The 26,236-nt window shown below is 36.5% G+C and overlaps 1 protein-coding gene across 21 annotated transcripts in view; it reads right to left on the reverse strand.

The window, feature by feature from the left end:
• CBLB (Cbl proto-oncogene B) overlaps positions 1-25,088 on the reverse strand; it is a 212,095-nt gene extending 187,007 nt beyond the window's left edge. For 4 of the 21 annotated variants that reach the window (XM_016941590.3, XM_009446090.4, XM_009446089.4 and 1 more), the window contains exons 1-3: positions 23,872-24,317; positions 22,542-22,723; positions 8,524-8,774 (exon numbers count right to left, since the gene is read on the reverse strand). In XM_016941590.3, the coding sequence (XP_016797079.1) occupies positions 8,524-8,774; positions 22,542-22,709 (419 nt within the window). In that variant the 5' untranslated portion in view covers positions 22,710-22,723; positions 23,872-24,317. Of the gene's footprint in view, positions 1-8,523; positions 8,775-22,541; positions 22,724-23,458; positions 23,701-23,871; positions 24,318-24,565 lie in introns of those variants that run through there. The other 17 variants (XM_063806105.1, XM_063806104.1, XM_063806103.1 and 14 more) reach the window with 9 other exon arrangements.
• Positions 25,089-26,236: the final 1,148 nt, after the last annotated feature.

Below are 26,236 nucleotides of genomic sequence, written 5' to 3' on the forward strand. Positions count from 1 at the left end.
ACTCTGCCACTTGAAAGACATCATTCATCAACTTTCTTTGTGGGAGTATTGTTATTATGAAACTAAAAGCAGGCATTCTTTCTTGAGTGCTTCTGGATTTTAATTATCAAATTTTAATGTCACCAGATATTTACTGAAAGGAAAACATCAATTTTAATAAGCTACCTAAGACTGAAAAACATAAAAGGTATTCCACTGCAAAGCCAAGTTCACTTGAGTCTTGTGAGTTTGCTTAATATATATAATAATTGGTATCATTCTCAGGAATATATAAACATTTAACAAATGCTCATCTGTGGGGGAAAAAAGTCCTCAATTTTAATATCCAACTATCATATGTGCATAATATATGATCTGATTTAGAAGAAATTAAAATACTTGCAATAAGTTTTAGTTACTAAGAAACCAGGAGTTGGGGGCTGAACAGTATTAACATGGGGCTTAGAAAAAAAAAAAAAACTAAACTAAATAAATGAAATAAATAGCAAATAAATGTATTACAAGTAAGCATTTTATTAAAATTTAAAAAGCTAATGGTGGAATTCATTTTAATTACATCTGAAAAATTTCATTTTCTTTTGTATTTTGTAAAATATACCCTAGAGAGGAAACTGCTATTAAAAAAAAAAAAAAAAAACTTTCACTTTTCATTGAAAAATCAACAAGAAAATTACATTGTATCTAGCTAGCTAAGCAGCAGGGGTGCAGTTAGCCAAATACACAGGGCCATAAAGTCCTTAACAGTCAAAGATTCTGCAAGCTCTCACCTGCCTCCCCTAACAGACTCCCTTTGTTTAACTTTGAAAACATTTGTCTAAATAACTTTCTTGTGGCCTCTACTTTCATGGTGTGTTAAAGAAATGAGCCCCTTCATTTCCAAACTTTAGAAAAGTCTATTCACACCACTCAGATGCTTGAAATATGCATAAAAACATTCTCATCAAGATAAAATAAACTTTTTATTCATTTACAATAAATCAATCTCAGAAGATTTTTCAAGCTTTCTAAAGCAAATTCTACTTCCTATCTGGCAGACATACTTCTACATAAGAGATTGATTACTATTTGTCTTCTGAATCCAAGATAAAAATTATTATTTTGAAGTATCAAAAATTCATATTTTCATTCCTCTAGTTTCCCATTTAAAAGGAAAAAATGCCTTGAATGCAAACAAATATAGAAAAAATGAGTAAATGTATATGTTTATATCAAAATACTTGTGTTCAAAAGAAATTAGTTGCCTATTTTGATTTATTTAGAAATATTTTCTACTTGCAATTTGTCCTTTGTCCTCATCAAATTCAAAATAATTGCAATTTTCACCATTAGTAAACAAAAAAAGGAGAAACCGAAAAACTAGGTTAATTTTTTAAATGTAAAATTATTTTAATGATGAATATAAGCCATTCCCTTTCATGTATCATTACATATTTCATAGATATCCAATATAGTATAATTTATTTATAAAAGACAAACCTTAAGATTATCTTGCAAATAATTGTTATAATAACAAAAACAATATTTTTACTATAGAAACTACTACTAAAGTTGAAATATTAACAGACTGAGGTAGCAATAGTAGCATTTAGTCTGAAACAACTTAATTTTCATTTGTGATATTGAAATGTCTGAGGTGAAAATGTTATGAATAACCAGAAAATAATTTAATAACTGAAAAAATGTAAATTGGAGTCAGAAAGCCAACCAAAGTTACAAAGAACACTGGGAGAAGAAATGGCATCAGAGCATGAGATTTCCCGGCTCCACATTCCTGTACTTAGTTAAACAGCACTTTTTTCATTTTCTTCTCACAATATACAGAGCTGACTATGAGAAAATGTGGTAATTGATGTAGCATTATAAACATGCCCATTAAACTGTGAGGTCCAGTAACTATTAAAACTACCACTTAAAGCACAAATTACACATACAGATCAATCTCTTTATATGGTAAACTGAAAACCTATGAGGACTTGCAAAACTATTTCAATGACCATGCTATCAACATTTGTATAAATATAAATTTAAGCATTTAAATTAATACTACTTTATTCTTTACTCAAAGCAATGATGTCATACAGTAATATAAGGAAAGAAAGTAGGTTTGTTTGCAGCTTTTGTTTTGTTGTTGCTCTTGTTATTATTGTGGCTGCTGTTGCTTTTGATTCAACTTTTAACCATGTATCTTCAACGTACCAGTTGCAAAATGTTTTTTGGTACACTATCTTGTAAATAACCAACACAAGTAGAAACAGCAAGCATAGTGATCTGTAGTCCTTTAAGGGGAAAGGCACTTTATTAATGGAGCAGATTACAAATTATTCTTTGTTTAGCCAAACAGTCAATGGAGAAAAATATTTCTGCCTGATGCTCCTGAAGCCTTTTAAATACAGGCTAGCTTCTTCTAGAGCTAATTTTTCTATGTCAAATACTTTTTTTAACTACAGAACATGTAACCCTCCACCACACACACACACACACACACACACACACACACACACCATTTTGTCATTTATTTTTTCTACAACACTGGTTATTAAGGCATGATTCAAAGGCTCTGAAATGACATTAATGTTAATGTTAAGGCAACATCTATGTTTTCCTCTCTGGCCAGAGCTTTTGTTAATCTTTATTTTCTTCACAGTCTATCAAAGGCAGAGCTATTTTTTCCACCTCAGTTGACTTTTTTTTTTCCAGTGGTTGTCTAGCAGTGTGTAGGAGGGGAAAATGGGTTGTAGCACCCTGGCTCACTCAAGCAGTTCAAAAATAGGGAAAATCTCAGTATCCTTCGGCCATCATCTGAGTGTTTTAAAAAACACAGTGGCCAACACCAGACCTTGCAGAGCAGCTGATTAATACACACTTTTCAGAAGAAATAAATTTTACTATTAAAATGGTTAACTGATGAAACTGCCAGTCAAATCATAGAAATGCCTCCTATCAATTATACATTCGTTAGCAATGACAACCTTCACATCCATTTTTACTTGTGCCACTAAAACTTTAAGTAATATAATACTTAGAGTTTTTCCTTTTCTCTGTGCTTCAAACTACAGACTTCTCCACATGTTCTTTCCTTCTCTCCACACATACACACACATACACATGCAAGCTTTATGCTTGCCAGAAATCACTGAATTACTCTTCCCAGAAATGTCAGCTCAGAATGGTTTAGACACCCAGCTGGAGTAGCACCAACTCAGTGTGACATTGAACTGTTTGCAGGAAAAGAGAAAGAAAGAAAAAGAACAAAACAACAGAGCACCAGCAACAACAACAATTTGGGAAAAATGATATAAAAGATGAAGGTTTACTGTATCAGTCGGGGGAGGCATGCAGCCTGCTCATGCCTTTTCTCTACTAGAAATCATTATCTACTCTCAAGGCAAAAGACTTTCACTGTGCCCTAAATATTTATTTCAGTAGCATATACAATTATGTGACTATAATTTCTACCTCTCTCCTTCTACACAGGACCTAAGTAACTAGGAAATGTATTGAATGCCATTTACTTCTTTATCTTTCTATTTATTACATTTATATAAAATTGCTTTAAAATTTGGGCTACTCATTCATCATTAACAATCAACTAAAATTTTAAAAAGCAATCAGTTCAGAATTGACACCTAAATTTTTTCTCATCTCCCCTTAAATTTATAACAATCCGCATTTATTGTTGACACAACAGAGGTGCAGGAACATTAAAATATGCATTTTGATTCATGTACTCATCCAGCACAATTTCTTCAATAAAGCGGGCAGAATCACATGAAGTAATACTGATTAAGTCAATTAACTCCAAATTACTGTTTCTACTATTACTGTCCTTCATTTTTAGCTCAATTATAGTAATGTCCCTAGTGAGCTACTTACAGAATCAAAGAAACAATTCTGTAGTGAATTTATAATATTCCCAGTAACCAGCGTTGTCATACCGATTAGGTGGAGTCATTCTACTAAACCATATACTTTGTTGCCTAACTACCTTTGATTGTTTTGCTTATGTAGAAACATTTCATGGGAGACTTTTAAGTTCTGATTGGTAATGTATAGATTTTCATAGATCAATAGATCTCATAATGCTGACTATTCACAATGAGGCCACTCTGTAAATGAAAACATGCTAAGAAGACTCTTCTGTGTTCTGTAGAGCAAAATGCCTCAGAGCTCCGTGTGCAATGGCACATTTTAGACTCAGTTTGCATTTGGAATCCTAAGGGAACCTAGAAGTGAATGTGTCCAAATATATTACTAGAAAAAGAAACACAGTTCGAAAGTTTATGTGCCTGTTATGGTGTACCAAGAATGGTACATTATTATGAATTGTTATGAAACATTTATCAAATGTAAATTCTGCATAAACACAGCTGGCCACAGAACACTGTCAGTAAACAGAACAAGGATAACAGTAATATCCAATTAAGGATATGCTATATCAGCATAGAAACCAATAAATTTTGCCTTAGGGTTGCATTTAGGACAGTGAACAAAATTCACTTGGACACTTAAAATGCAGGCAAGAATACACAGAATGAGTGACCTCATTGTGAATAGTCAGCATTGTGAGAGCTATCAAAATCTATGGGAATCTATACATTATCAATCAAAACTTAAATGTCTCCCATGAAATGTTTCCACATAAGCAAAACTATCAAAATTATCAAATGGAAATTATAAAACATCTACTGGGTTAGAAAATGTTTCAAGTTTCCACAGAAGATGTAAAAGTGGGATACAAGTTTACCACATCATATATGATTACATCCAATTAAAACACTGTATCCACTCAAATTCCTAGTCAAAGGAGTTATATGCCTTGTCAATGTACTGATACCCTAAAGAGTAAAATTTAATGGATGACTTGGCTGGATCAGGAAGAATTTCAAAACTACTAAATTTGAAAAAAGAATTATAAAGACATTTGTAAAGAACTTAGTTTTATTAGGTCAATGGCAGAAATACAATGTGAAAAATAAAAATTTAACATAAATATCTGACTTCCCAAGATGTTAGCACTTCTTGAAAAGTGTACAAGAATAAACAATCACTATAATATTTCTCTACCTTACTTCTGTCACACTGTGGCAACTCAAATTCCTCTTGTTATTCCTGGAGAATTTTAAAGCATTAATTAATGCTAAAAGGCAACAGGAAGATTCACCACCCTCAAGATGAATAAACTGTGGCCCAAGAATATTAAGTGACGAGCCCAAAGTTACATAATTGGTTAGACGTCTACGAGTATGTTTGGGTTCATCTCTAATTGCGAGAGAAAATTATAAATTATAAATATATAATTATGCCATTTTACATCTGGAAGAGGGTTTTTTATGTTTGAATTTGATGGTTTTACTTGTTATGGGTATTTGGCCAGTATTCATAGAAAATTTAGAGTTCACATACCTCCATAACTGAATTTTCTATTTTACAACCCTATGAGGCCAGTTTTTCTGACCTGAAAGAAATATTAGAGGTTTCTTAAAGGTTTTCCTATGTCAGAAAACTAAATACAGAGAGGTTAAGAGTCTCACACTAAAATTTAACTAACATGTTAAGACACTATATATTTTCATTAATATTGGTTTTCCAATTTGGAAATCTAAATAAACTATCACTATCATGAATATTCCATATATATTTAAAATAGCCCAGAAATGGAAAACTCTATCATTTTCCTTATTTTGTTTAAGATAGATCCTGAAATTTAACATTAGAATGGCCAAACAATAAACTTGAATGAGGATATCTAAATGAAGAATCCTGGCTATAAAATTAGGATTTGGTTGATGTCAATTCAGTCCTTGCCAGCCCAGTTCAGTTTCTCACTTAAGTCAAAATACACAGATGGAAGTTACATCTCCCACCCACATCTACCACATCCGCAGATTCAATCAAACTATGTCTTTAAAACACTTGTCTCCAATACCAAATTCTGGTGTGGATGTGGAGCACCAAGAACTGTCATTCGTTGCTGGTGGGAATGAAAAAGGGTAGAGCCACTTTGGAACCAGTCAAGGGGTTTCTTACAAACTTTCTTTAAAGTTTCTTATGTGCTTTCTAAACTTATGCATACCCTGAAAATCTAGCAATCTTGCTAGGTATTTTACCCAAATGAGTTAAAAGCCTAAATCCACATGAATACCTACACACAAATATTTATTGCAACTTTATACATGATTACCCAAAAAATGGAAGCAACCGAGATGTACTTCAAGGTGTGAGTGAAAAACCAAACTGTGATACAACCACACAATGGAGTATTATTCAGTGGCATAAAGAAATGAGCTACCAAGTTATGAAATGACATGGAGGAACCTAAAATGCAAATTGTTAGGTGACAGAAGTCAATCTGAAAAAGTTACATATTGTGTGAGTCCAACTATGTAACACCGTGGAGAAGGCAAAACTGCACAGACAGTAAGAAGATCAGCGGTTGCCATGGGTTCAGGGGGGGAAGTGAGACAGTAAGTAGATCACAGGGCATTTTTAGGGCAGTGAAACAATTCTATATAACACTGTAATGGTGGATACATTACATTATGCATTTATGGAGCACAGAACAGCACAACACAAAAAGTGGACCCTAATGTAAACTCTAGGCTTTAGTTAATAATAATGTATCAACAATAGTTTATCAACTATAACACACTACACCAATGCAAGATGTGAACAGGAGAAACTGCTTGGGCAGAGGAGATTTATGGGAACTGTAATTTCTGAATAATTTTCCTGTAAACCTAAAATGACTCTGAAAATAAAGTCTATTAAAACATTGAGAATACTGTCTCATGATCTAGCTACTATCATAAGTAAATTCACATAAAGCTATTAATGTTAAAAGCAAATACAGTCATGAACCCCGTAATGACATTTCAGTCAAGGACATTTCAGTTAATGACAGACTGCATTTATGTTAGTGCTTTCATAAGATTATAATGGAACTGAAAAACTCCTATCACCTAGTGATGTCATAGTCGTCACAAGGTCATAGTGCAACATATTACATGTCTGTGGTGATGCTGGTGTAAACAAATCTACTGTGCCACCAGTCACATAAAAGCATAGCACATACAATTATGCATAACACATACTTGATAATGATATTATAATAAGTGACTATATTACTAGCTGATGTATTTACTACACTATAAACTTTTTAACATTATTTTATAGGGTATTCCTTCTACTTATTAAAAAATAGCTAACAGTAAAACGGCCTCAGGCAGGTCCTTCAGGAGGTATTCCTGAAGGCACTATTATCACAGATGATAGCTCCATGCATGTTATTGCGCCATGCTAAAATGCAAATTGTTAGGTGAAAGAAGCCAATCTGAAAAAGTTACATATTGTGTGACCTTCCAGTGGAATAAGATGTGGAGGTGGAAGACAATAATATTGATGATCCTGACACTGTGCAGGCCTAGGCTAATGTGTGTGTTTGTGTCTTAGTTTTTAACAAAAAAGTTTATAAAATTTTTTTTAAAACTTAATTTTTTAACATTTTTAAAGCTTATAGGGTAATATAGAAAGAAAATATTTTTGTTAAGCTAATTGTTAATACCAGAGTCAAAAAGTTAAAAAAAATTAAAAGTTTATCAAGTTTAAATGTGACAGTAGGCTGTTCATATTGGAAAAGAAATTTTTTTTATAAATTTAGTGTAGCCTAAGTGTACAATGTTTCTGAAGTCTGCAGTAGTGTACAGTAACAGTCCTAGGCCTTCACATTCACTCACCGTTCACTCGCTCACTTTCAGAGCAACTTCCAGTCTGGCAAGCTCCATGCATGTTATACAGGTTATTACAGGTTATCCATTTTTATCTTTTATACAGTATTTTTTTTTTTTTTGAGACAGTTTCGCTGTTGTTGTCCAGGCTGGAGTGCAATGGTGCAATCTCGGCTCACCACAACCTCCACCTCCTGGGTTCAAGCGATTCTCCTGCCTCAGCCTCCCGAGTAGCTGGGATTACAGGCGTGTGCCACCACGCCGGGCTAATTTTGTATTTTTAGTAGAGACAGGGTTTCTCCATGTTGGTCAGGATGGTCTCGAACTCCCGACCTCAAGTGATCCGCCCACCTCAGCCTCCCAAAGTGCTGGGATTACAGGCATGACCCACCACGCCCGGCCTTTTATACAGTATTTTTACCATACCTTTTCTATGTTTAGGTATATTTAGATACACACATACTTACCATTGTGTTACAACTGCCCACAGTATTCAGTACAGTAACATACTGTATAGATTTGCAGCCTAGGAGCAATAGGCTACATCATACAGCCTAGGTGTGTGGTAGGTAATACCATCTAGCTCTGTGTAAGTACACTCTATCATGTCCACACAACAATGAAATGGTCTAAAAATGCATTTCTTGTAAAGTATCCCCATCGTTAAGCACCACAGGACTATATACAAAGTGACTCACATTTACCCCAAAACAATTACATGGTGATGTTTAGGTTAACTATTAAGTAAAAAGCAACATAAATGACCTTTACACCAAAACATCTGAAATATTCTTCTTACCTGTCCTGTGACTGTTCTTCATACATTCTCTCCTTGCCTTCTTTAAAGAGTCTTATTGCCCGTTTTGACTTTTTCATAAGGCTATCAATGTAGATTTTAAAGTACTCATTCTCACTGAGTTGGGCAAGTTTCTGGTTGTCATCATATTTACTCAATATAAGTCGTAAATGCTGATATGTATCAGGCAAAATATCAAGTATATATGGTGGGCTATTTTTCAACTGAAGTTTGGGATTTTGGCACAGTCTTACCTAAAAACAAAGATAAAAATAAAATAAATCATAATATTTTATTTCACAGAAAAATTTAAAAGTTAGAGAACCATGTCCTATTTCTTCATTTTTCCATAATATAAATAATGATCTTAACTTACTATCTCCAATTTATTAACTGATAGTCACGTTTGTCATAATATAAATAAATCCTATTCTGTTCTCCTACCGTTCAATCTTTTCTATATCATATCCTTATTTTGAACCTCTAAAGTTTAATTCTAAGATACCTCATTGTGCATAGCTTAAAAGAACTCCAGTATGCTAATCACTGTACATCACTGATAGTCTTTTTTTTTAAATAAAAATGAGGAAATGGGCCTTCTCTGTTGACAACCAATGTCTCACATTTATATGTTATTTTACTACATTGAATTCCCAGCTGTTGCTGTCTCATAGTTTGTTAATTAGCATTTTGGTGTACTGTTCTGAACCCCGAGGACAATAAAACAAAGAGGTGCAATTTGAATAACTGAGTTATTAAGTAGTAAATGTGTGTCAGGTCAGAACCAGTCTTTTCCACCTCCCCATACTGTCTACCACGCCTATAAACATGTGGCATATAACGGTTCAGTCATCCCATCACAGGTGCTGCCCAACCACTGGGGCGTTCAGGGGCTGCCTGCAGAACTGAAAGTACCTTCTGCCGGCCAGAGAAGGTAGTAATCCAACTAATGTATTCACTTCTACATGTTCATGTGATTTAGCCAAGAGTAAGTTAGTCCACCACATTCTTATCCCTCCAGAAAGGGCATAATCAACTCTTTACATAAATAACTTTCAAATGAAATAATTGAGAATTGCACAATAGCATTATATAGTGTAATGGGACAGCACTCTTACAAAAGGTTAAATGTTCACATAAAGATCATAAAGATACATGGCTCTCTTCTAAGGCCCTCGTTGTATTTTTTTTTTTGTAAAATTGACAAGAGTATATCTTATTTTATTTTATTGTTTTTTTAAGACGGAGTCTCATTCTGTCACCCAGGCTGGAGTGTAGTGACATGATCTCAGCTCACTGCAACCTCTGCCTCCCGGGTTCAAGTGATTCTCCTGCCTCAGCCTCCCAAGTAGCTGGGATTACAGGTGCCTGCCACCGCACCTGGCTAATTTTTATATTTTTAGTAGACGGGATTTCACCATCTTTGTCAGGCTGGTCTCGAACTCCTGACCTTGTGATCCACCCGCCTCGGCCTCCCAAAGTGCTGGGATTACAGGTGTGCGCCACCGTACCCGGCCTAAGAGTATAATATCTTAAACATAATTGGCTAAAGCCTCCTGTTGGGTGGCACTGGAGTGGCTGTGGGTATTTTTGGAATCTGGCTAATGGAAATTTGAATTGAAGACACATTTACTTTGGGTTTAGTGGAAGGTATATGTGAGGCATACAGTCACTCCTGTAAAATGGTTTAATTACTGTCAGCAATCCCAATGAAACTGAAATAAGGCAGGCAAAGAAAGAATATACTATTAATATATGATCTCATTTTCATATGCAAAATCTTAAAAGAAGGAGTTAAGCAACAAAGAAACAGAGAGTAGAACAGTGGGTGGGCGCCAGGGATGGGGAGGGGAAGAAATGGAGAGAAGAAGGTCAAAGAGTACAAATTTGCAGTTATGTAGGATAATTAATACTGGAGATCTAATGTACAGCATGAGGCCTACAGCTAATAATACTGTATTCTGAAAATTTGCTAAGAGAACAGAGTTTAAATGGTCTTACCACAGAAAGGTAATTATGGAAGGTGAAGGATATGTTAATTTATTTGATGTAGTAACCATTTCACTATGTGTATATATATCAAAGCATCATGTTATACACCTTAAATAAATACAATATTTTTTAAATCTGTAATAGAATTTTTTTTAAAAGATGGTTTTAGAAATACCTGAGGTGCCCACAATGCTGACTAGCCTACCATGGGAACAGTGAAATCCAATTCAAATCTGGCAATTTGAATGTGTTTCATGGCACCCAAAACTGGAAGTATATGCGGTAACGGAAGATAATCAAAGTATAGAATGTACAGAGCCAAAAACTAGTCTAGATTATTTCTCTAATCACTTGTAGATATACCGGCTTTTTAAAAATTATAGTGCTCTGTGGATTTTTCTCATTCTAAAAAAAATTCACTTTCATAAACAATTTGATGTTTGTACTTTCGTATTCTTTATATTTGTTAAGATTCTTTCAAATTATGTAAGTTTCAGGGGGCATAAAACATGGATCTGCCTCTGGGCACCCATAAAAGTGCCTGGGACAAATAAACAATCGAACTATAACAACTTCAAGGATAACGAACACAATAAATCAAGGAACTAACAAATTTAAAGGGTACTCTTATACACACTATCACACTTACTTTCTTAAAGAAATTGGCCAGGCGCAGTGGCTCACACCTGTAACCCCAGCACTTTGGGAGGCCGAGGCAGGCAGATCATGAGGTCAGGAGTTCAAGACCAGCCTGGCCAACATGGTGAAACCCTGTCTCTACTAAAAATACAAAAATTAGCTGGGTGTGGTGGCAGGTGCCTGTAATCCCAACTACTAAGGAGGCTGAGGCAGGAGAATCACTTGAACCCGGGAGGCAGAGGTTGCAGTGAGCTGAGATCACATCACTGCACTCAGCCTGGACAAGAAAGCAAGACTCCATCTCAAAAAAAAAAAAAAAAAAGAAAAGAAAAGAAAAAGAAAAAAAAGAAATCACTGGGGATCAGGGTTTTTTTCAGGGGGAATAGATGGAGAGAAAAATCTGGTTCAAATTTCCAACCATCAGCCTCTAATTTAAGATGTTTTTCACATTAACCCAGGGCATGATCTTATATTCTTCCTCTTTGTAAACAATGCCTTAAAGCAGAATTGTTGAGTATATAACCAACAAATTAATGGATTGGTTGACTGCTATTTTTTTTCACAAATAGTTTGATTGTATTATTTCCTTTATTTTTACAATTGAACTCTAAAGTATCAAGTATTCAAATTAATAATCCAAAGGTATAGGCTTAGTTAAAAAGTAATAATAGTATTTTTATCTCCAAGAAAGTCCTTGGAAAGGTAAGATGTCATCTCATTTACTAAATAACAGCAAATCTTTACAAAGTATAGTGAAAATGGCTGACAGAGCTTTTTTTACCCCCTTTTTAATATGTGATACGTTAGTATAATCAGAGTTCATTCTGTCCTAAAGATTAAGTCCCAAATATGCCAATTATTTAACAAATCCTGCTTGAAAAAGAATATGGTTTTTAAATTATTTAAACCAAAAATACTATCACAAGTATACATAAATACCAAGAATACTGCCACCAACATTCTACAGCAGGCATAGTTTAATTTCAGCAACATAAAACTTGGTGTAACATGTCACAGACTGATACATTATTTTCTTCTAGTTTGGGGACCAGGCAGCTTCAAATTCATTTCCTCTACTAGAGAACTTTTTAACTGATACATACAAAATTTCTGTCAGGTATTTTTTTCCAGACATTCCACATAAATATTCTTTGACAGAAACGTTTATGTTTTACAAATATTTAATTCACTATTCTTTATCTGAATGTTTTTCTCATTTGCTTTATTTAAAACTGTAATTCCATGTGGGAATTTATTGCTTTATCAGGTGGAAATTGTTTGAACTACTATATGCCAGGTACTGAGCTTAGAGCTACGAAATTATAGATGACTAGAACATACTTCCTGATTCAAAGAGATGCAAAGAGTCTGGCAGAAGAGACGTAGTTCTCTATAATTAACTTCAGAGCAATGTAATTCTTGCTCTAAGGGATCTTAGTAAAGATTCCACCCAATCCATTCATTTCCAGATTTAAAAAAACTAAGAACTAGAAAGATTAAGGGACAATTAAAATATCATTAATCCAATACAAGAGCTTGTATCTTCTGAATCTTGGGCTGATCTTTCTAACTATATCACAATTTAATTAAAATTAGGCATATAATTAATGATCCCTGCTAAACTCATTTACATTTTTATTTTATTCCATTTGCAAATTTACATAAACTTCAGGACCCATTTGTTAATTCAACAAACATTTATGTGGCAGGCATTGTTTCAGGCTCTAGGGAACACAGAAAGGAATAAATCACACACCTGCCCTCAAGCAGCTGTCTAGTGGGAAAGACTGGTAGCTTAGGAAAAGAATTACAGGAGAATTTAGTGCTATGATGGAGGCAAGTACAAACTGCTACAGGAGAAAAGCAGCAGCTCACTCATCTCCACGTGTGAGATGAGTGTGACACTCCAAGAGTGTCAGGAAATACATACTTAAATTTGCCAAAAGGAGTATTCTAGGCAAAGGAGTGTGCTAAGGCTTAAGAGACACCAGAGAGCAAGCATGTTAAGAGAGAAGTAAATGCAGTTATTCTAAAAGGTCAGAGCATAGGAAGGAAGGCTGTGAGTGAGTAGTACGAGAGATCTGAAATAGGCCAGAGTCAGTTCATCAAGGCCCTGTAGGCTAAACTGTTTTCTAAATTTGCACTTGGGAAAGTGCAACATACAATGCTGAACTACTGTATGCCACTGAGTGCGCAGTTCATCAGTTGGATTACTATTAAACCCTGTGATTTATGACAGCTTCTGCCAAAAATGAATAACCCTACTTCAGGACTATGACTTCTAAGCAGGTCAAATTCAATTCCATTCAATAAATATTTACTGAATACCTGCTATGTGCAAGGAGCTGCAAAAGCCAGGAAAGAAAAATTGCTTTTCTAAAAGCAGTATATTAGAGAGAAAATCAAGCTCACCACCAGGGTCAAGTTCAGATTCAAATGGTTACACCTCTTCTAGAAATACCTAAATTGCTTCCTAGAATGAAGCTTGGTACTAACACAGAAGAGCTTTGACAAAGAACAAATCTGTAGTCACATTATAAAATGATGAACTTTGTAGGGCACCGATTGGTGCATAAAAGAATTGGTTCGATAGCAATATTGCTCTTTTCTGTTGAACTAAAAGGCAAAACATTTATTATTGGAATTAGGCTGAAAATTCCACTATAGCCATTGACTCAAAAAATTTGGAAATTACCAGGACCAATTCCCTTTGACATGTCAATATTGAAATACAGAACTAGAACCTAACTAAGGTTACTGCTCAGAACCCTGATAGCTGGACTTGAGAATCAGGAACTGTCTCCATACCAATATACAACTGAGTTTTGTATTTGCTTAAATGTATTAGAAATATTTAAGGAGACTCTCTCTGTACATGCGTTGTTTCACATGAATAAAAATATACTATTAATATATTGGCTATGCATTCCAATACATAAATACGTATTTAGATACATATATTCAACCATATCAAAGCAAAAGCACAAATACAAAAACAGGATTTACTAATGCTATAAGAATTTTCAAAGTCATTACTTATTCTTGGAATAATCTTGCATTTAAAGAGTTTTCTGACTGCGCCTTAATTAAAACTTCCAGCCAAAAGGTAATAAAAATGTATTAGATCAGATAGTACATTCCTTGCAAACAAGGTTCAAACCACCCTGTGAAACAAAGGAAAGAACTCTTACCAAATAAAATGAAAATTTCAACAGTAAGGGATTGTGCCTATACTGTAAGACTTTCATTATAAAGCACGCCTCACTTCATGGAGCATTCAGTTATACTGAATAAAGTCATATACTCTCAAGTGAACTGCCTCATTCTTAAAGACAATATAGAAAGCCCTGGGCTAGGCGCGGTGGCTCACGCCTGTAATCCCAGCACTTTGGGAGGCCGAGGCGAGCGGATCACGAGGTCAGGAGATCGAGAACATCTTGGCTAACACGGTGAAACCCTGTTTCTACTAAAAATACAAAAACAAAATTAGCAGGGTGTGGTGGCAGGCGCCTGTAGTCCCAGGTACTTGGGAGGCTGAGGCAGGAGAATGGCGTGAACCCAGGAGACGGAGCTTGCAGTGAGCCAAGATCGCACCACTGCACTCCAGCACTCCAACCTGGGCCACAGAGTGAGACTCCGTGTCAAAAAAAAAAAAAAAGAAAGAAAGCCCTGTCCTCCTCCTATAAATGTTAGAAGAGGTTTCTTATTACAGTTACCTAAAAGTATATATATATCTCTCTCTTTATAATAACAGGTACCGAAGAGTTCTTTGGGTTCTTTCCATTTTAATGCAGCAAATAATTACTAAATATAAAAATTATAAAAATGTATTTTACTAAGTATAAAAATGTACAGTGTAAAAAAGTATAAAAATACACTTTTTTAATAGATTATTAATTGGGCAAAACAAAGTTGGCATATAAAATTGATCATGAGTCCAGCACAGCTGAATTTACAGAAAATTACCAAGACCTTTATGGTTTTCCACGAAGATGTCTTCAGAAGATTGACATTAAGAAGCACCATTAAAGAACTGACTAGTTGTAATTAAAATATCAATTGTGTATTCTGTTCACTCTCTTTCTTCCAAATGAGAATGGAACTTCCTTGAAGGTGAAGAACAGTCTTTCTCACTGGTCTCTCTCTATCACCTAATATGGAACTTTGCATATAGTAGATGTGCAACAAATATTTGATGGCAGAAAGGAGGAAGAGGAGGAGGAAGCAAACAAGGTAAGGACGAACCTCTCAGGAAAATTATATTACAAATAGCATATCCACAACTACATTGAATAAAGCTGCCTAAAAATGAGTACAAAATTTGGAGAAGAATTTGATAATATCAAATATGGAAGTGGAGGAGGGGAAATGCCCTTTTGATTTACTTCCTTTGGAAAAAGGAAGCATCATATTATTCCATGGAGCAGTGTGCTTCACTCTTCATACTGTGAACACAGACATTAGAATCAAGCAAACCTAGGATCTGGCCCTAACATTTACTAGCTTTACAACCTTGGGCAGGGTTCTTCTTCGGGAAACCTCTTAGGATATTATAATTCTTACAAGAGGAAATGTAAAGTGCTATGCACTGTGTCCAGAACATAGTTAGCCCTATCTCCTTCTTAATATTTCTTCTCCCTTCCATATTTTACATTCCATCACAAGGCAAAATCCCTGCAGATTTTGCAAAGGTATGAAAATTAGACCAAGGGCACTGAACAGTTTGTTGAGGATCATGATTTTTAGAAGCTCTTTTAGCTCATAAAGTTACTCATGCTGCCTAAAACCCTTAAAAAGCCTGGAATGTTCTGTGCAGAAAAGCAGGAAATAAGGCTAAGCCCAGGTCAGTGTTCCTGTCAGCTGACATGGAATCCTCTGGTTTCTTCAAACCCAAGAGGCTCTCAGGAAAAGACGTAGGGCTTTAATATTTTTTTAAATCTTTTAACAGGTAGAATATTATAACTATTAATACTTTTCTCATTGATACTGTAAGATAATATAAGCTCAACAATCATCTAAATGTAACTATGTTAAAAACCTATAAAATGTGTTGGATATTTTCAAAATGTGTCTTTCATTACTTGAAAAAAATTAGCAACCTACAAATACTTAAAAACAAAAAACAAAAAACTTTAGTAAAATTGTAATAATATTATTAATATATGCCCAAGCAGAGTAGATAAAAATAGCACTGTGGCATCCTTTAAGTCACAGCAAGTGTATAATAAGATGAACTTAATATTAAAGATAAGAATTGATTTCCATTTTAATTTTTTACTCATTTACCCACTTAAATGCTAGAAGACTAGTTAAAATACATATATTGCATATTTCATGATATAAAAATTAAAAACATGGTTTAAACATTATAAATATTATGCCTTAAATCACTTCCTGACAACCCAATATAAAATTTACAAATTCCCTCAAAACTTCTCTGTATATTCCCTTGCTTTCCTCCTGTGTAAGCAGAAGTTACATCTATCCGCCAAGATTAACCCTTCTACTTGTTCCTACTCTTTCCCTCCAACAGTTTAATCTAGAATGCTACTGCTTCAACTATTTCTTTTTCCCTTGCATCTTAGGCCATTCCCTAACTACATCCTTTCCCATCAATCTTTTTTTTTTCCCACCAATCTTTGAACCTCTCCTATGGTGCGTGCACACATACATACACACACACACACACACACACAGACACACACACAGAGAGAGTTATTTCAATGATGTTCAAATCCTCAAGCTAACAGAACTCCCTTCCTTTTCATTGTTGTTACAGTTCTAGAACAATTTTTAAATAATCCACATACTCATTTTAATCTCACCCCATCACATAAGTTAAACTGCTCCACAAAGGTCAATAATGGCCTCTAATCATACAATTCAATGACTTCTTAACTTTTCACCCTGTTTGGTTTTCTCCACTTGAATCTGAACTTAGTTTTATCAGAACTTCAGATTTTATCTTCTTCTTAAAGCTGTTTGTACCTAGGATGTCATTATGGTTTAATTCTACCTTTCTCATCACTAATCTATGTAGGATTCTCTTTCCTTCTCTGGTATTTAATTACACCCCTCAATCTCCCCAGAATTCAATTATCTGACTTTTTCTCTGAATTGCTCCCTCTACTCTTCCTCCGAAATCTCTTGACAGTTATATAGCTTGAAATGCTATCTCTATGAGAATATCTACCAAATATGTGTCTCTTGTTTCTACTTCTCTCTTGAACTGTACACTTAATTTTCTGACTTTAAATGAAATTCACTCTGGTACGGTGAACTTAGCATGGCCAAAAACTAACCCCCACACTTCCTCTTTTCCTTCTTACGTTCCTTACCTCATTAAGTGCATCACTGCCTTCGGAGTCAACTAGGCTGAAAACCTCAAGAGTCACTTTCACTGCACCTTCTCTTTCATCCACTAATTCTAAGGGGTCACCAAGACCTGTAGATTTTACCTCCAAAATGCCTCCCACATCTGAACCAACACTTGCTACACCTACTTCCAAGTATCTAGGCCAGCATTTCATTATTTCTTGCCCAGACTGTTTTAATTCCTCTTGATCATTACTCTTGCTTTCAGTTTTTTTCTCTTAATTCAAGCTTTACAGAGTCAAGTAAGTATTCTATCAAAGCACAGCCCTGAAGTTTTCCCTCCCTGATTAACAGCCTTCAATGGTTTTCTACCAAATAAATTAAGACACAATTATTTGACAAAAGCAATCAAAACCTCTATCATCTTACCCTAACTTCCCCTCTCTTACTCAACAATCTATCATTCCTTCAACCTAACATGTCCTCCATCTCACTGGAATCCAACCCATAAGCTGGACAGTACCTCCTCCATGCTTCATTCTACACCAACTTTTCACCCTTAGCAAGCAAGGGTTCACCTCTACCACGTACTACATCTCAGCACTTTATTTATACTACCTTAAAGCACTTACTACATTTTACTCTATGGCATAGCTATTTGGAAATGTCTGTCTTTCCATAGTTGAGATTTGATAAATGAATGATGAAATCAACAGACAGCACATAAAGCACCTTCTAAAAAGAAGAAAGAAATAGATTCAAAATCTCAATGCTAAAAATTCTGTAATATTTAAAAGACTACTAACTGATTAAGGCCTGAATTATATGAATGCCTTATATCACAGGGATAAACCAAGGTAAGTCTTCATATGATTTCTTTAAATCTTTCACTTTATCAATAGCTTTTCTAAGAAGTCATGTACCAAACTTTGGGATCACTTCATTTATCACAACACAAATTCAAAACTGAACTGAGTACTAAACAAAACTGTCCAGACAATTTGTTATTATCCCCTAACCAAGTCTACCATGACCCATGATTCTGCTAAGGTGGAACAACTTCAGTGAGGAAAAGGAAATACGTCAAGAAGTATAATTCAAATGAATGATATCCCTGGTTTTAAGGCTCTAGGAATGTAAGAGTCTCCAACTTAGTAAACACAAACAACAAGCATCTAAAACCTGTCTTAGTCCACATGGAATATCTTTCAGAGATATGAGGAACTCAGCTTAGAAAAGAAAGTTGACTTGTATTCTTTAAAATATTTATATATAATCCAAGCATCCTTGATTGACAAACTTTAAAATATATTATGATCACAATTAAATTAAAAGGAGTGTAAATTATATTTCAAGCTTGAAAAATGTACTAAATAGACTGAGGGCAAAAGGCAGGAAAAGCCTACTGGGCATCATCGCTTCCTAAATGCCTTTTAAATTCTTTTGGTAATGTAATTTAAAATAAATGACGAGGACAGCAAAACAAAAATTTGAGGCAGGTACTCAGAGTGCTTTGCTCCTCAGCATCAATTAATTATTTTCTAATTTCCTAAGCATCCATGTATGCTCAGTACATTTAGTATCTATTAGATGGAAAATTGTTTCTTCTATTTTCCATCACCTGGCTAAGATTTTTATGAAAACCATGCTCAGGAACCTCACATTAATAAATTATCATTCCAACCATACTGATTAGTAATCATTTCCTTACTCTCACCTCAGCATTTCCAACAAGAACACAATAATGCTGTTCCTAAAAGGCAATGGCCAGCAGAATCCAGACAGAAAACTGTCTGAACACTGGCCAGAAAAACAAGGAGGATGTTCTCTACTCTGTTCCCACTGTACTTGGGGTTTGTAATACAGCCCTTTCCATACTACATGGCAATTATCCATTTATGTGTTTGGCTCTGATACTGTTCTCTGAGTTCCTTGACAGGTCAAAGGCGGGATTATGTCTTGTCTAGCTTCATATCCCCAGTAACGAGCACTCAGTGGAAACACAGTAGGCCCTCAAAAAATGTTTATTAAGTGTTTAAGAAACCTTGTCTCTTGAGTAGCTTCAGAACAGACTCCACATTTCATTCTGGCGCATTTGAACCTAGATATGTATTCATGATTAATACTTCTATCACTGTATCAAATAAGCATCCACTGATGTGAGGGCTTCTGGGTCGGCTATCAAATTACACATACACAGAGCTAAGGCCAGAAAATCTGTAATGGGATGTTTTGGGATATGCTACTATCTACTATTCTTTTCCTCAAAACATAGACTATGCTAACTCTGTGCTACTGATTTTCTGTTACAAAACACTCTACATCTTATAAGGAACACAACTGAGCAATTACGCTCTCCTATTCTCAGTGACCTTAGAGCAAAAGCCTGCCCTCTGAAAACAGAACATTAATTGGAAAGAATTTCAATTGACCATTTTAAATTCCAGAGGCCAAGAAATGGTAAAACTACATACTCACTAGATATTTCCCCTACAACCCAAGACTGCTTCATTATTCCCTGTAAAAATAGTTATTTTACTTTATTGGTAGCTGAAACACACTGAAATTGAAGCTTGTGTTCATATTTATACTTCCAAGATCTACCCTTGCAAAGAGGCTTCATAAGAAAAAAATATTAACTATACACTTAACTCTGCCTTTTACATACCTACCAATTAGACTTGAAAATTGCTATTTTCTGTTATTCACAAACTAAATTCATGCTATTGCAGTTATTTTTTTAAAAAGGTAATGTGTCAAGGGATTAACTTCAGAACTAATAATAAAGTTCCTGATGTAATCATCAGGACAATGTTGATATTATGAGCCACTTCCTTCACCACTAACAAATAAGAAAAGATAAACAAAAGAGGGGGATGTTTCTGTACTACACACTTATATACTGCCAATTAGTAATTATCAATGACTTTCTATTTACTGTATCTTACAGTAAAAATAAACGTACTGAATTCTTTCATAATAATTTATGCGATTTCTCTCCACAAAGCCCCTGGGTACATTCACAAATGAACACAACCATTTTCATCTTTGACAAATAATGAAGATAAACAGGCAATGTACATTTGCCAACACCCGCACCCACATCCCACTAAGCAGAGACTTTTGATAATAGATTTCCTTGTTGGGTCAAGTTTCTCAATTGGAGAGACTAAACCTAAACCCACAGAAGGGTTAATAAAATAAACAATAGCAGATGTTTAACTATCAAATAACCATCTATTTTACCATAACTCATGGTGAAATAATTAAAAGTGAATAAAACTTATGTTAACAACCAGTTACAGACCAAAATTGTGTACATCATTTTTAATGTTTCAAAAATAATGATTTTATAGTAACTATAGCTCACCACATCCTTATATAAATCTTTTTGATTTGATGTCCTAACACAAATGTACAAACACTGACCACTCAAAGTTGGAGGGTGGGGGAAAAAGAACAGCCCCTTTATAGAATCTGAACCATTTGCTGTCCACTTATGTAGCAGATAAGTTAGAGAAAAACCTTGAATTCCTTCTCTTACCCCAACTAATGATTTAGGCAGTGAGAGTGACCTTCAAATGCACACTCTTTAGCAAAGACAAGATAGGCAGCATTGTGCTTGACAAATATATGCTATTTTTCCAATTGAATAGTCCTTATTCTAAAGTATCCAATGCTAAAATCAAAACTGAACCCCAAGCAGCAAGTTGCAATATTCTGACACTATGACATCATTCTGTCTGGAGCACTTTAATATAACAATTTGAATAAATTGGCAGAAGCGTAAATAGGTCACACTGAAGCCCAAAACTAAGGCTATTTATCTGGCAAAAATATTCTGGCTCTGCATTTAGCACCATTGCCTGTAGAATGACAGGCCAGTCATTCATCTGTGTGTCCTTTCCATCAGAATAAATGAAAATAATGGAAATCTTGTCACATTCATATATTGCTACTACTACTGATAGTGGCTTTTATAGCCAATATTTACAGACAGGAGCAAATCAAAGCAAAGATGAATGTTACCACATGATTTCATGGATGCTTTGGCACATCCTTACACAGAAATTTGTTTTTAAAACCTCCATTTCTTCAGTTATAAAGATACTTAGTCTTGCCTCAACTAAACTTATAATTGGCCCCAGATATCTATGAAATAAAGTCATAATGTGTTCCAAACATTTACTAATAAATCCAGGACAGTGCTACTGCTTCAAAAAAAAGAATTATTAATTTTTGCAAAGCAGCAAGCTACATCTTAAATTTATTTTATAATCATACTTAGTAAGGTAGGATACTGACAGCTACAGTTTCTGAGTAAATCTCTGTAAGGTATTCAGATTGACTTCTCTGGATACTGACACCCATCATGATTTCTTCTTGTGAAATTAGTTTGTCTGAAAGCAACATGCAGAAACCACAGAGGTTTCTGATACTCTCAGCCTCACCACCCCCAACATAAATTTTCCTTTCACAATAAACAATGTGCCATCGAAAGGTTTCCTGTTTCAAAATGGAATAGTAGATGAAAGAAACTGTTAACTCTCCCATTAACAACAAAAAAAGTTTCTTAATGAAGATGAATTCTCAAAGATGAAAATGGAAACTCCCTCAACTACTGCTTCTTCACTTAAGAACTAATCTGTTTCTCTCCCCAGTAAATATTTTCAGTATCATACCAGATGATTGTCATGAGTGGTCAAAGACTTAAATAACCTGCTGGTACTCTTTTGTTATCTAAGAGCAACACAACCTCACAGAAGACAGAACAAACACTTCCAAGCATTCTATGGCCATACACCAACAAAAAGCAGCCAAAGGTAAAACTTTACATACTGAGTCATGTAGAGGAACTCCGAACATTAAAGAGTAGAAAGGATGAAACGTTAAAAAAAAAAAAGTCTTTGAATCCAACTTTTCAAAAAACACAGAGTTGAAGAAAAATGATGAATTGAAATCAAAAGATTGTTGCCATAACAATGGTTGGTATTAATTAACAGTATAAATAAATCTGGAGAAACCACAGACAAAGTGAATAGTGTTTCGCACAGGCAACGTCAGACAGAACTTACCACTTTGTCCATGAGCTTCCAAGTCTTCTCCACGGTCCTGCGATCTGCGGCAGCTTGCTTAGGGGGTCCAACTGCATCCTGAATAGCATCAATAATACCCAAAATTCGACCTTTTCGGGGATTTCCTCCTCGACCACCCGGGTTTCTGCCATTCATTGAGTTTGCCATCTGGAATTTTAGTTCTTTAAAAGGCAGATTTAAAAAAAGAAAAGTTAGTTGGTTTTGAAAATATTTACCCACCAGAAAACTAGAGACTAACTTGTACCCACTGCATCTTCCTCCATCAATTAGAGCAAAACCAAAAGTTCCGGATTCATCTTTATCAATAAGCTTGTGAATTTACACTCTCAATCTTTACACACAGTAGTTTTAAGAGCAGTGATCCTAGATTTGCTTTTACAATACTGAGAGTTAAAGATGCATCATGCTCACGTTTCAAGTAGCTAAGGCTGAACTAATACCCAACTCATAAAAAAAAAAAAAAAAAAGAACAAACAAAACTTAAACAGGTTTCCCCCACCTAGATAAAAACAGAATGTTCTTCCCCTCCTGCCTTAATTCCAATTCAAAATACCAGAACAACTGAAGGTCCTATCATACATTTTGGGAGCCTTACGCAGAAACTTCACTTTCACTCTGTTAGATTTCTCCAAGTTATATAAACATAAAGATTATCCTACACAAACGTAAGGGACAGCTCTGTTGTCAACAAAAGCGCAGGACATGTCCCACACTAAAACCACCAAGTACGGACACACGAACACCTTTCTTTAAATCAACGCGGTGAGTCGTTATTCCCAAGAACCAAATGAAATTAACACACAAATAGCCCATTTGAAAAGAGAAAAGAGAAAAATGACAAGAGCGGCCACGGAAAGGAGGAGTTCACTTCTCTGGCTCCTCGCCTCTGCCCTCACCCAAAGCTTTGTTTCAGGACGCCTGTGTCCCTTCCCTGCTCAGGCCCCTTCCCGGCCCCTCGGGTCTGAGCTGCAGGAGGAAGATGGACTGGGAGGGGACAAAGTGTCCCTCCCGTGCCCGCAGCACCGTCCGTCTAGGGCGCGGGAGGGACACTGTGGGCTCGGCGCCTGGGTGGACGCGCCTCCCGGCCGCCTGCTGCAGTCCTCACCGCCGTCTGCCTGGACGCCCTCTCCCTCCTCCCCGGCCTGCGGGTTCTGGTCTTTAAATGCCCCACTTCAAACTGGACGGCGGCGGCAAAGGCAGCTGAGAGCCAGGGCTGTCCCCTCTTCCTCCTTGGCCCGCGCCTGGCTACCCCGGGCCCCCGGGCCGGCAAGAAGTGTGGAACCTCCCCGGCGACCCCTTCCCTTCTTGCCTTTCGGCGCCGTAGCTGTCCAGAGACACGCGTGTGCGCGGGTCCCACTCCACACGCACGCAGCCCAGTGTGTGTGGGGAGCCCCGGCGGGGAGTGGGATCGCTGAGAACAGCTCGCTCCCGAAGAAGGAGCAACCCAGCGCGCAGGCCTCCGAGACGTGGAAACGCAACAATTACCGTCAAGACAAATCCACACCCGCTCTCCCCTCCCGCCCGACTCGGGGAGGCCGCGGGACGCCGCAGCAGCACTAGCAGGAGGAGGAGACCGCTCGCTGGACACCCCACCCCTGTGGCACACACAGGACCCAGGCTCGGGGCGGGGCGGGGCGGGGCGAGGGCGGGGCCGGGCGCCGCTGAGCCAATGCCGCGCAACCGCGCACTGCCCGACAGCGGGTGCAGCCAATGGACGGGAGGCGCCCGTCCTCCTCGCGCTGCCGCCCCGTCCACGTCCTCCACAGTACACAATGGCCCCAGAGGAAGGCCCGCTCGCAGCACGTCAGAAAGGAATTGGACTCGGAGAGAAATGAGGGGCCTGGACTCTCCCGGGAACGAAAGTGGAAACGGGAAAGGAAATGGACGAAGGGATGCAAGGCACGAAGGAGCTAACCAATAAGGGGTGGCAGGTGGGCGTGAGCGTCGGGACCGGGAGCCAAAGCCATCTGGGGCTGAAAGGCGGGACTTCCTGCTTCGCTTACCTTCCTAGTCTTTTGTTTCATAGCAACAGAGTAGTGGCTGGAAGGGTGTTGCTTCTCCGCTCTGGGCGGGTCCAACGCTGGAGAAATTCATCTCCCTAGGGCTGCCAAACCCTTCTACCCAGGACAGCAGCCAAACAGGTCTATGACGTTGTTTCTTGTTGGCTATCAAAAAGAGCAACAGCCACCGAGCTTCTAAAATGCAGAATAAATCTCACAGAGAGTAGGCTGGGGTGACACCTGAATGCCAACTAAAACTTCCCAAGTTTCCGAGTTTCTCTTTTGCTGTTAGTTTTAGAGGGATTGCAGACCAAACATCAGGCTGATGAAAAAGCAAATAGTTGACAACGCTGGCCAGTCTCTGCTAATCATGCCAAAGCAATAAAAGTACCAGATAATGGGAATTGCTGATAAATACCTTGCACCTTTTTACTTAGTGCAAGTTTCTGCCTAAATGACTGAGGAGGAGACAGCTACTGTGTTTTGTCGGAGTCACCTTTACATAGATTTCTATCCATTTAAAAACAACCTTACTGTAGCTGCCATTCTCTACCAGCATTGTTACCTCTTTCTGTGGCTCCCTTCTTTGTGCTCTTAAAAAGGCCGACATCTGGCTAGTCTTTAAAGGAGAAAGCTACTGTGCTGGGACTTGTCTTTCAGCAATATCATAGGTTAAACAAATGCCTTCCATTTATTTCAGTTTACTTCAATCCCACCACTCATGCTACCAACAATTGCTCTGGACTTCATACTTTGGAACTTTCTTTCCACTACAGTTGATAGCGTTTATTACACTTTTCAGCTTGGACATCTCAGATGTTCTGATATTTTACATTGGGTTTTTTTGTTTTTGATTTTGTTTTTTCAAATCTTGCTCTAACCACGTAACCTGATAAAATGTTTCTCAATGGTTCTAACCACTTTGTAGCAACTAAGAATTTTAATACTGTAATTATTACGATGAAGGATCCTGAGTTGTCCTTTACAGCCTTGAATTTACATGGTTAAGATTTTAATTTGACGAAAACAGAAAAAAAAATGTGCCTTTGCAACCAGTCAGGTGATAAAGTGTGATTCAGGAAGTAATTTTGTTTCCTTGTCATTATTTCTGTGCCAGTAATTAAAGGGTAGTTCCTTGTTTTCACATTGCATTTATCTACAAAAGTGCTGGCCTCTCCATATCTCCTCCACCCATCCATATCTTTTACTCGTAGTCGTAGTAGCTACATTTACTAAGGGGAGACTGTAAAAGAAAAAAATTGTGTTACCTTTAAAATAAATTTTAAAAGAATTAATTTGTAGAAGCATGTAGCGAAACAGTGGCTTAAGGGAACATTATAACTAAGTATATTACTTATATTCATATCTGGATAAATGTAAAATACCCAAAATACATGTTATAGCATGTGCCATTCCTTTTATATGGTGTTTTGCAACTGAAAGAGATGACTTAATGAGAAAATGGCATTGCCTATGGTATCAAGCATATCATGTTGATATAAATTGCAAGTTTTGAGGTGTATGGTTTGACATATTTTGAAATATATGTATGTGAGATACGGTAGCATCCCTTACCACTTATTTGCCATCTCACTTTCCTTGGTTCTAGTTACCTGTGGACAACCAGGGTTTGAAAATAGGTGAGTATAGTACAAAAAGATATTTTGAGAGAGA

The sequence above is a fragment of the Pan troglodytes genome, chromosome 2 (genome assembly GCF_028858775.2).
Source record: "Pan troglodytes isolate AG18354 chromosome 2, NHGRI_mPanTro3-v2.0_pri, whole genome shotgun sequence".
Taxonomy (NCBI): domain Eukaryota; kingdom Metazoa; phylum Chordata; class Mammalia; order Primates; family Hominidae; genus Pan; species Pan troglodytes.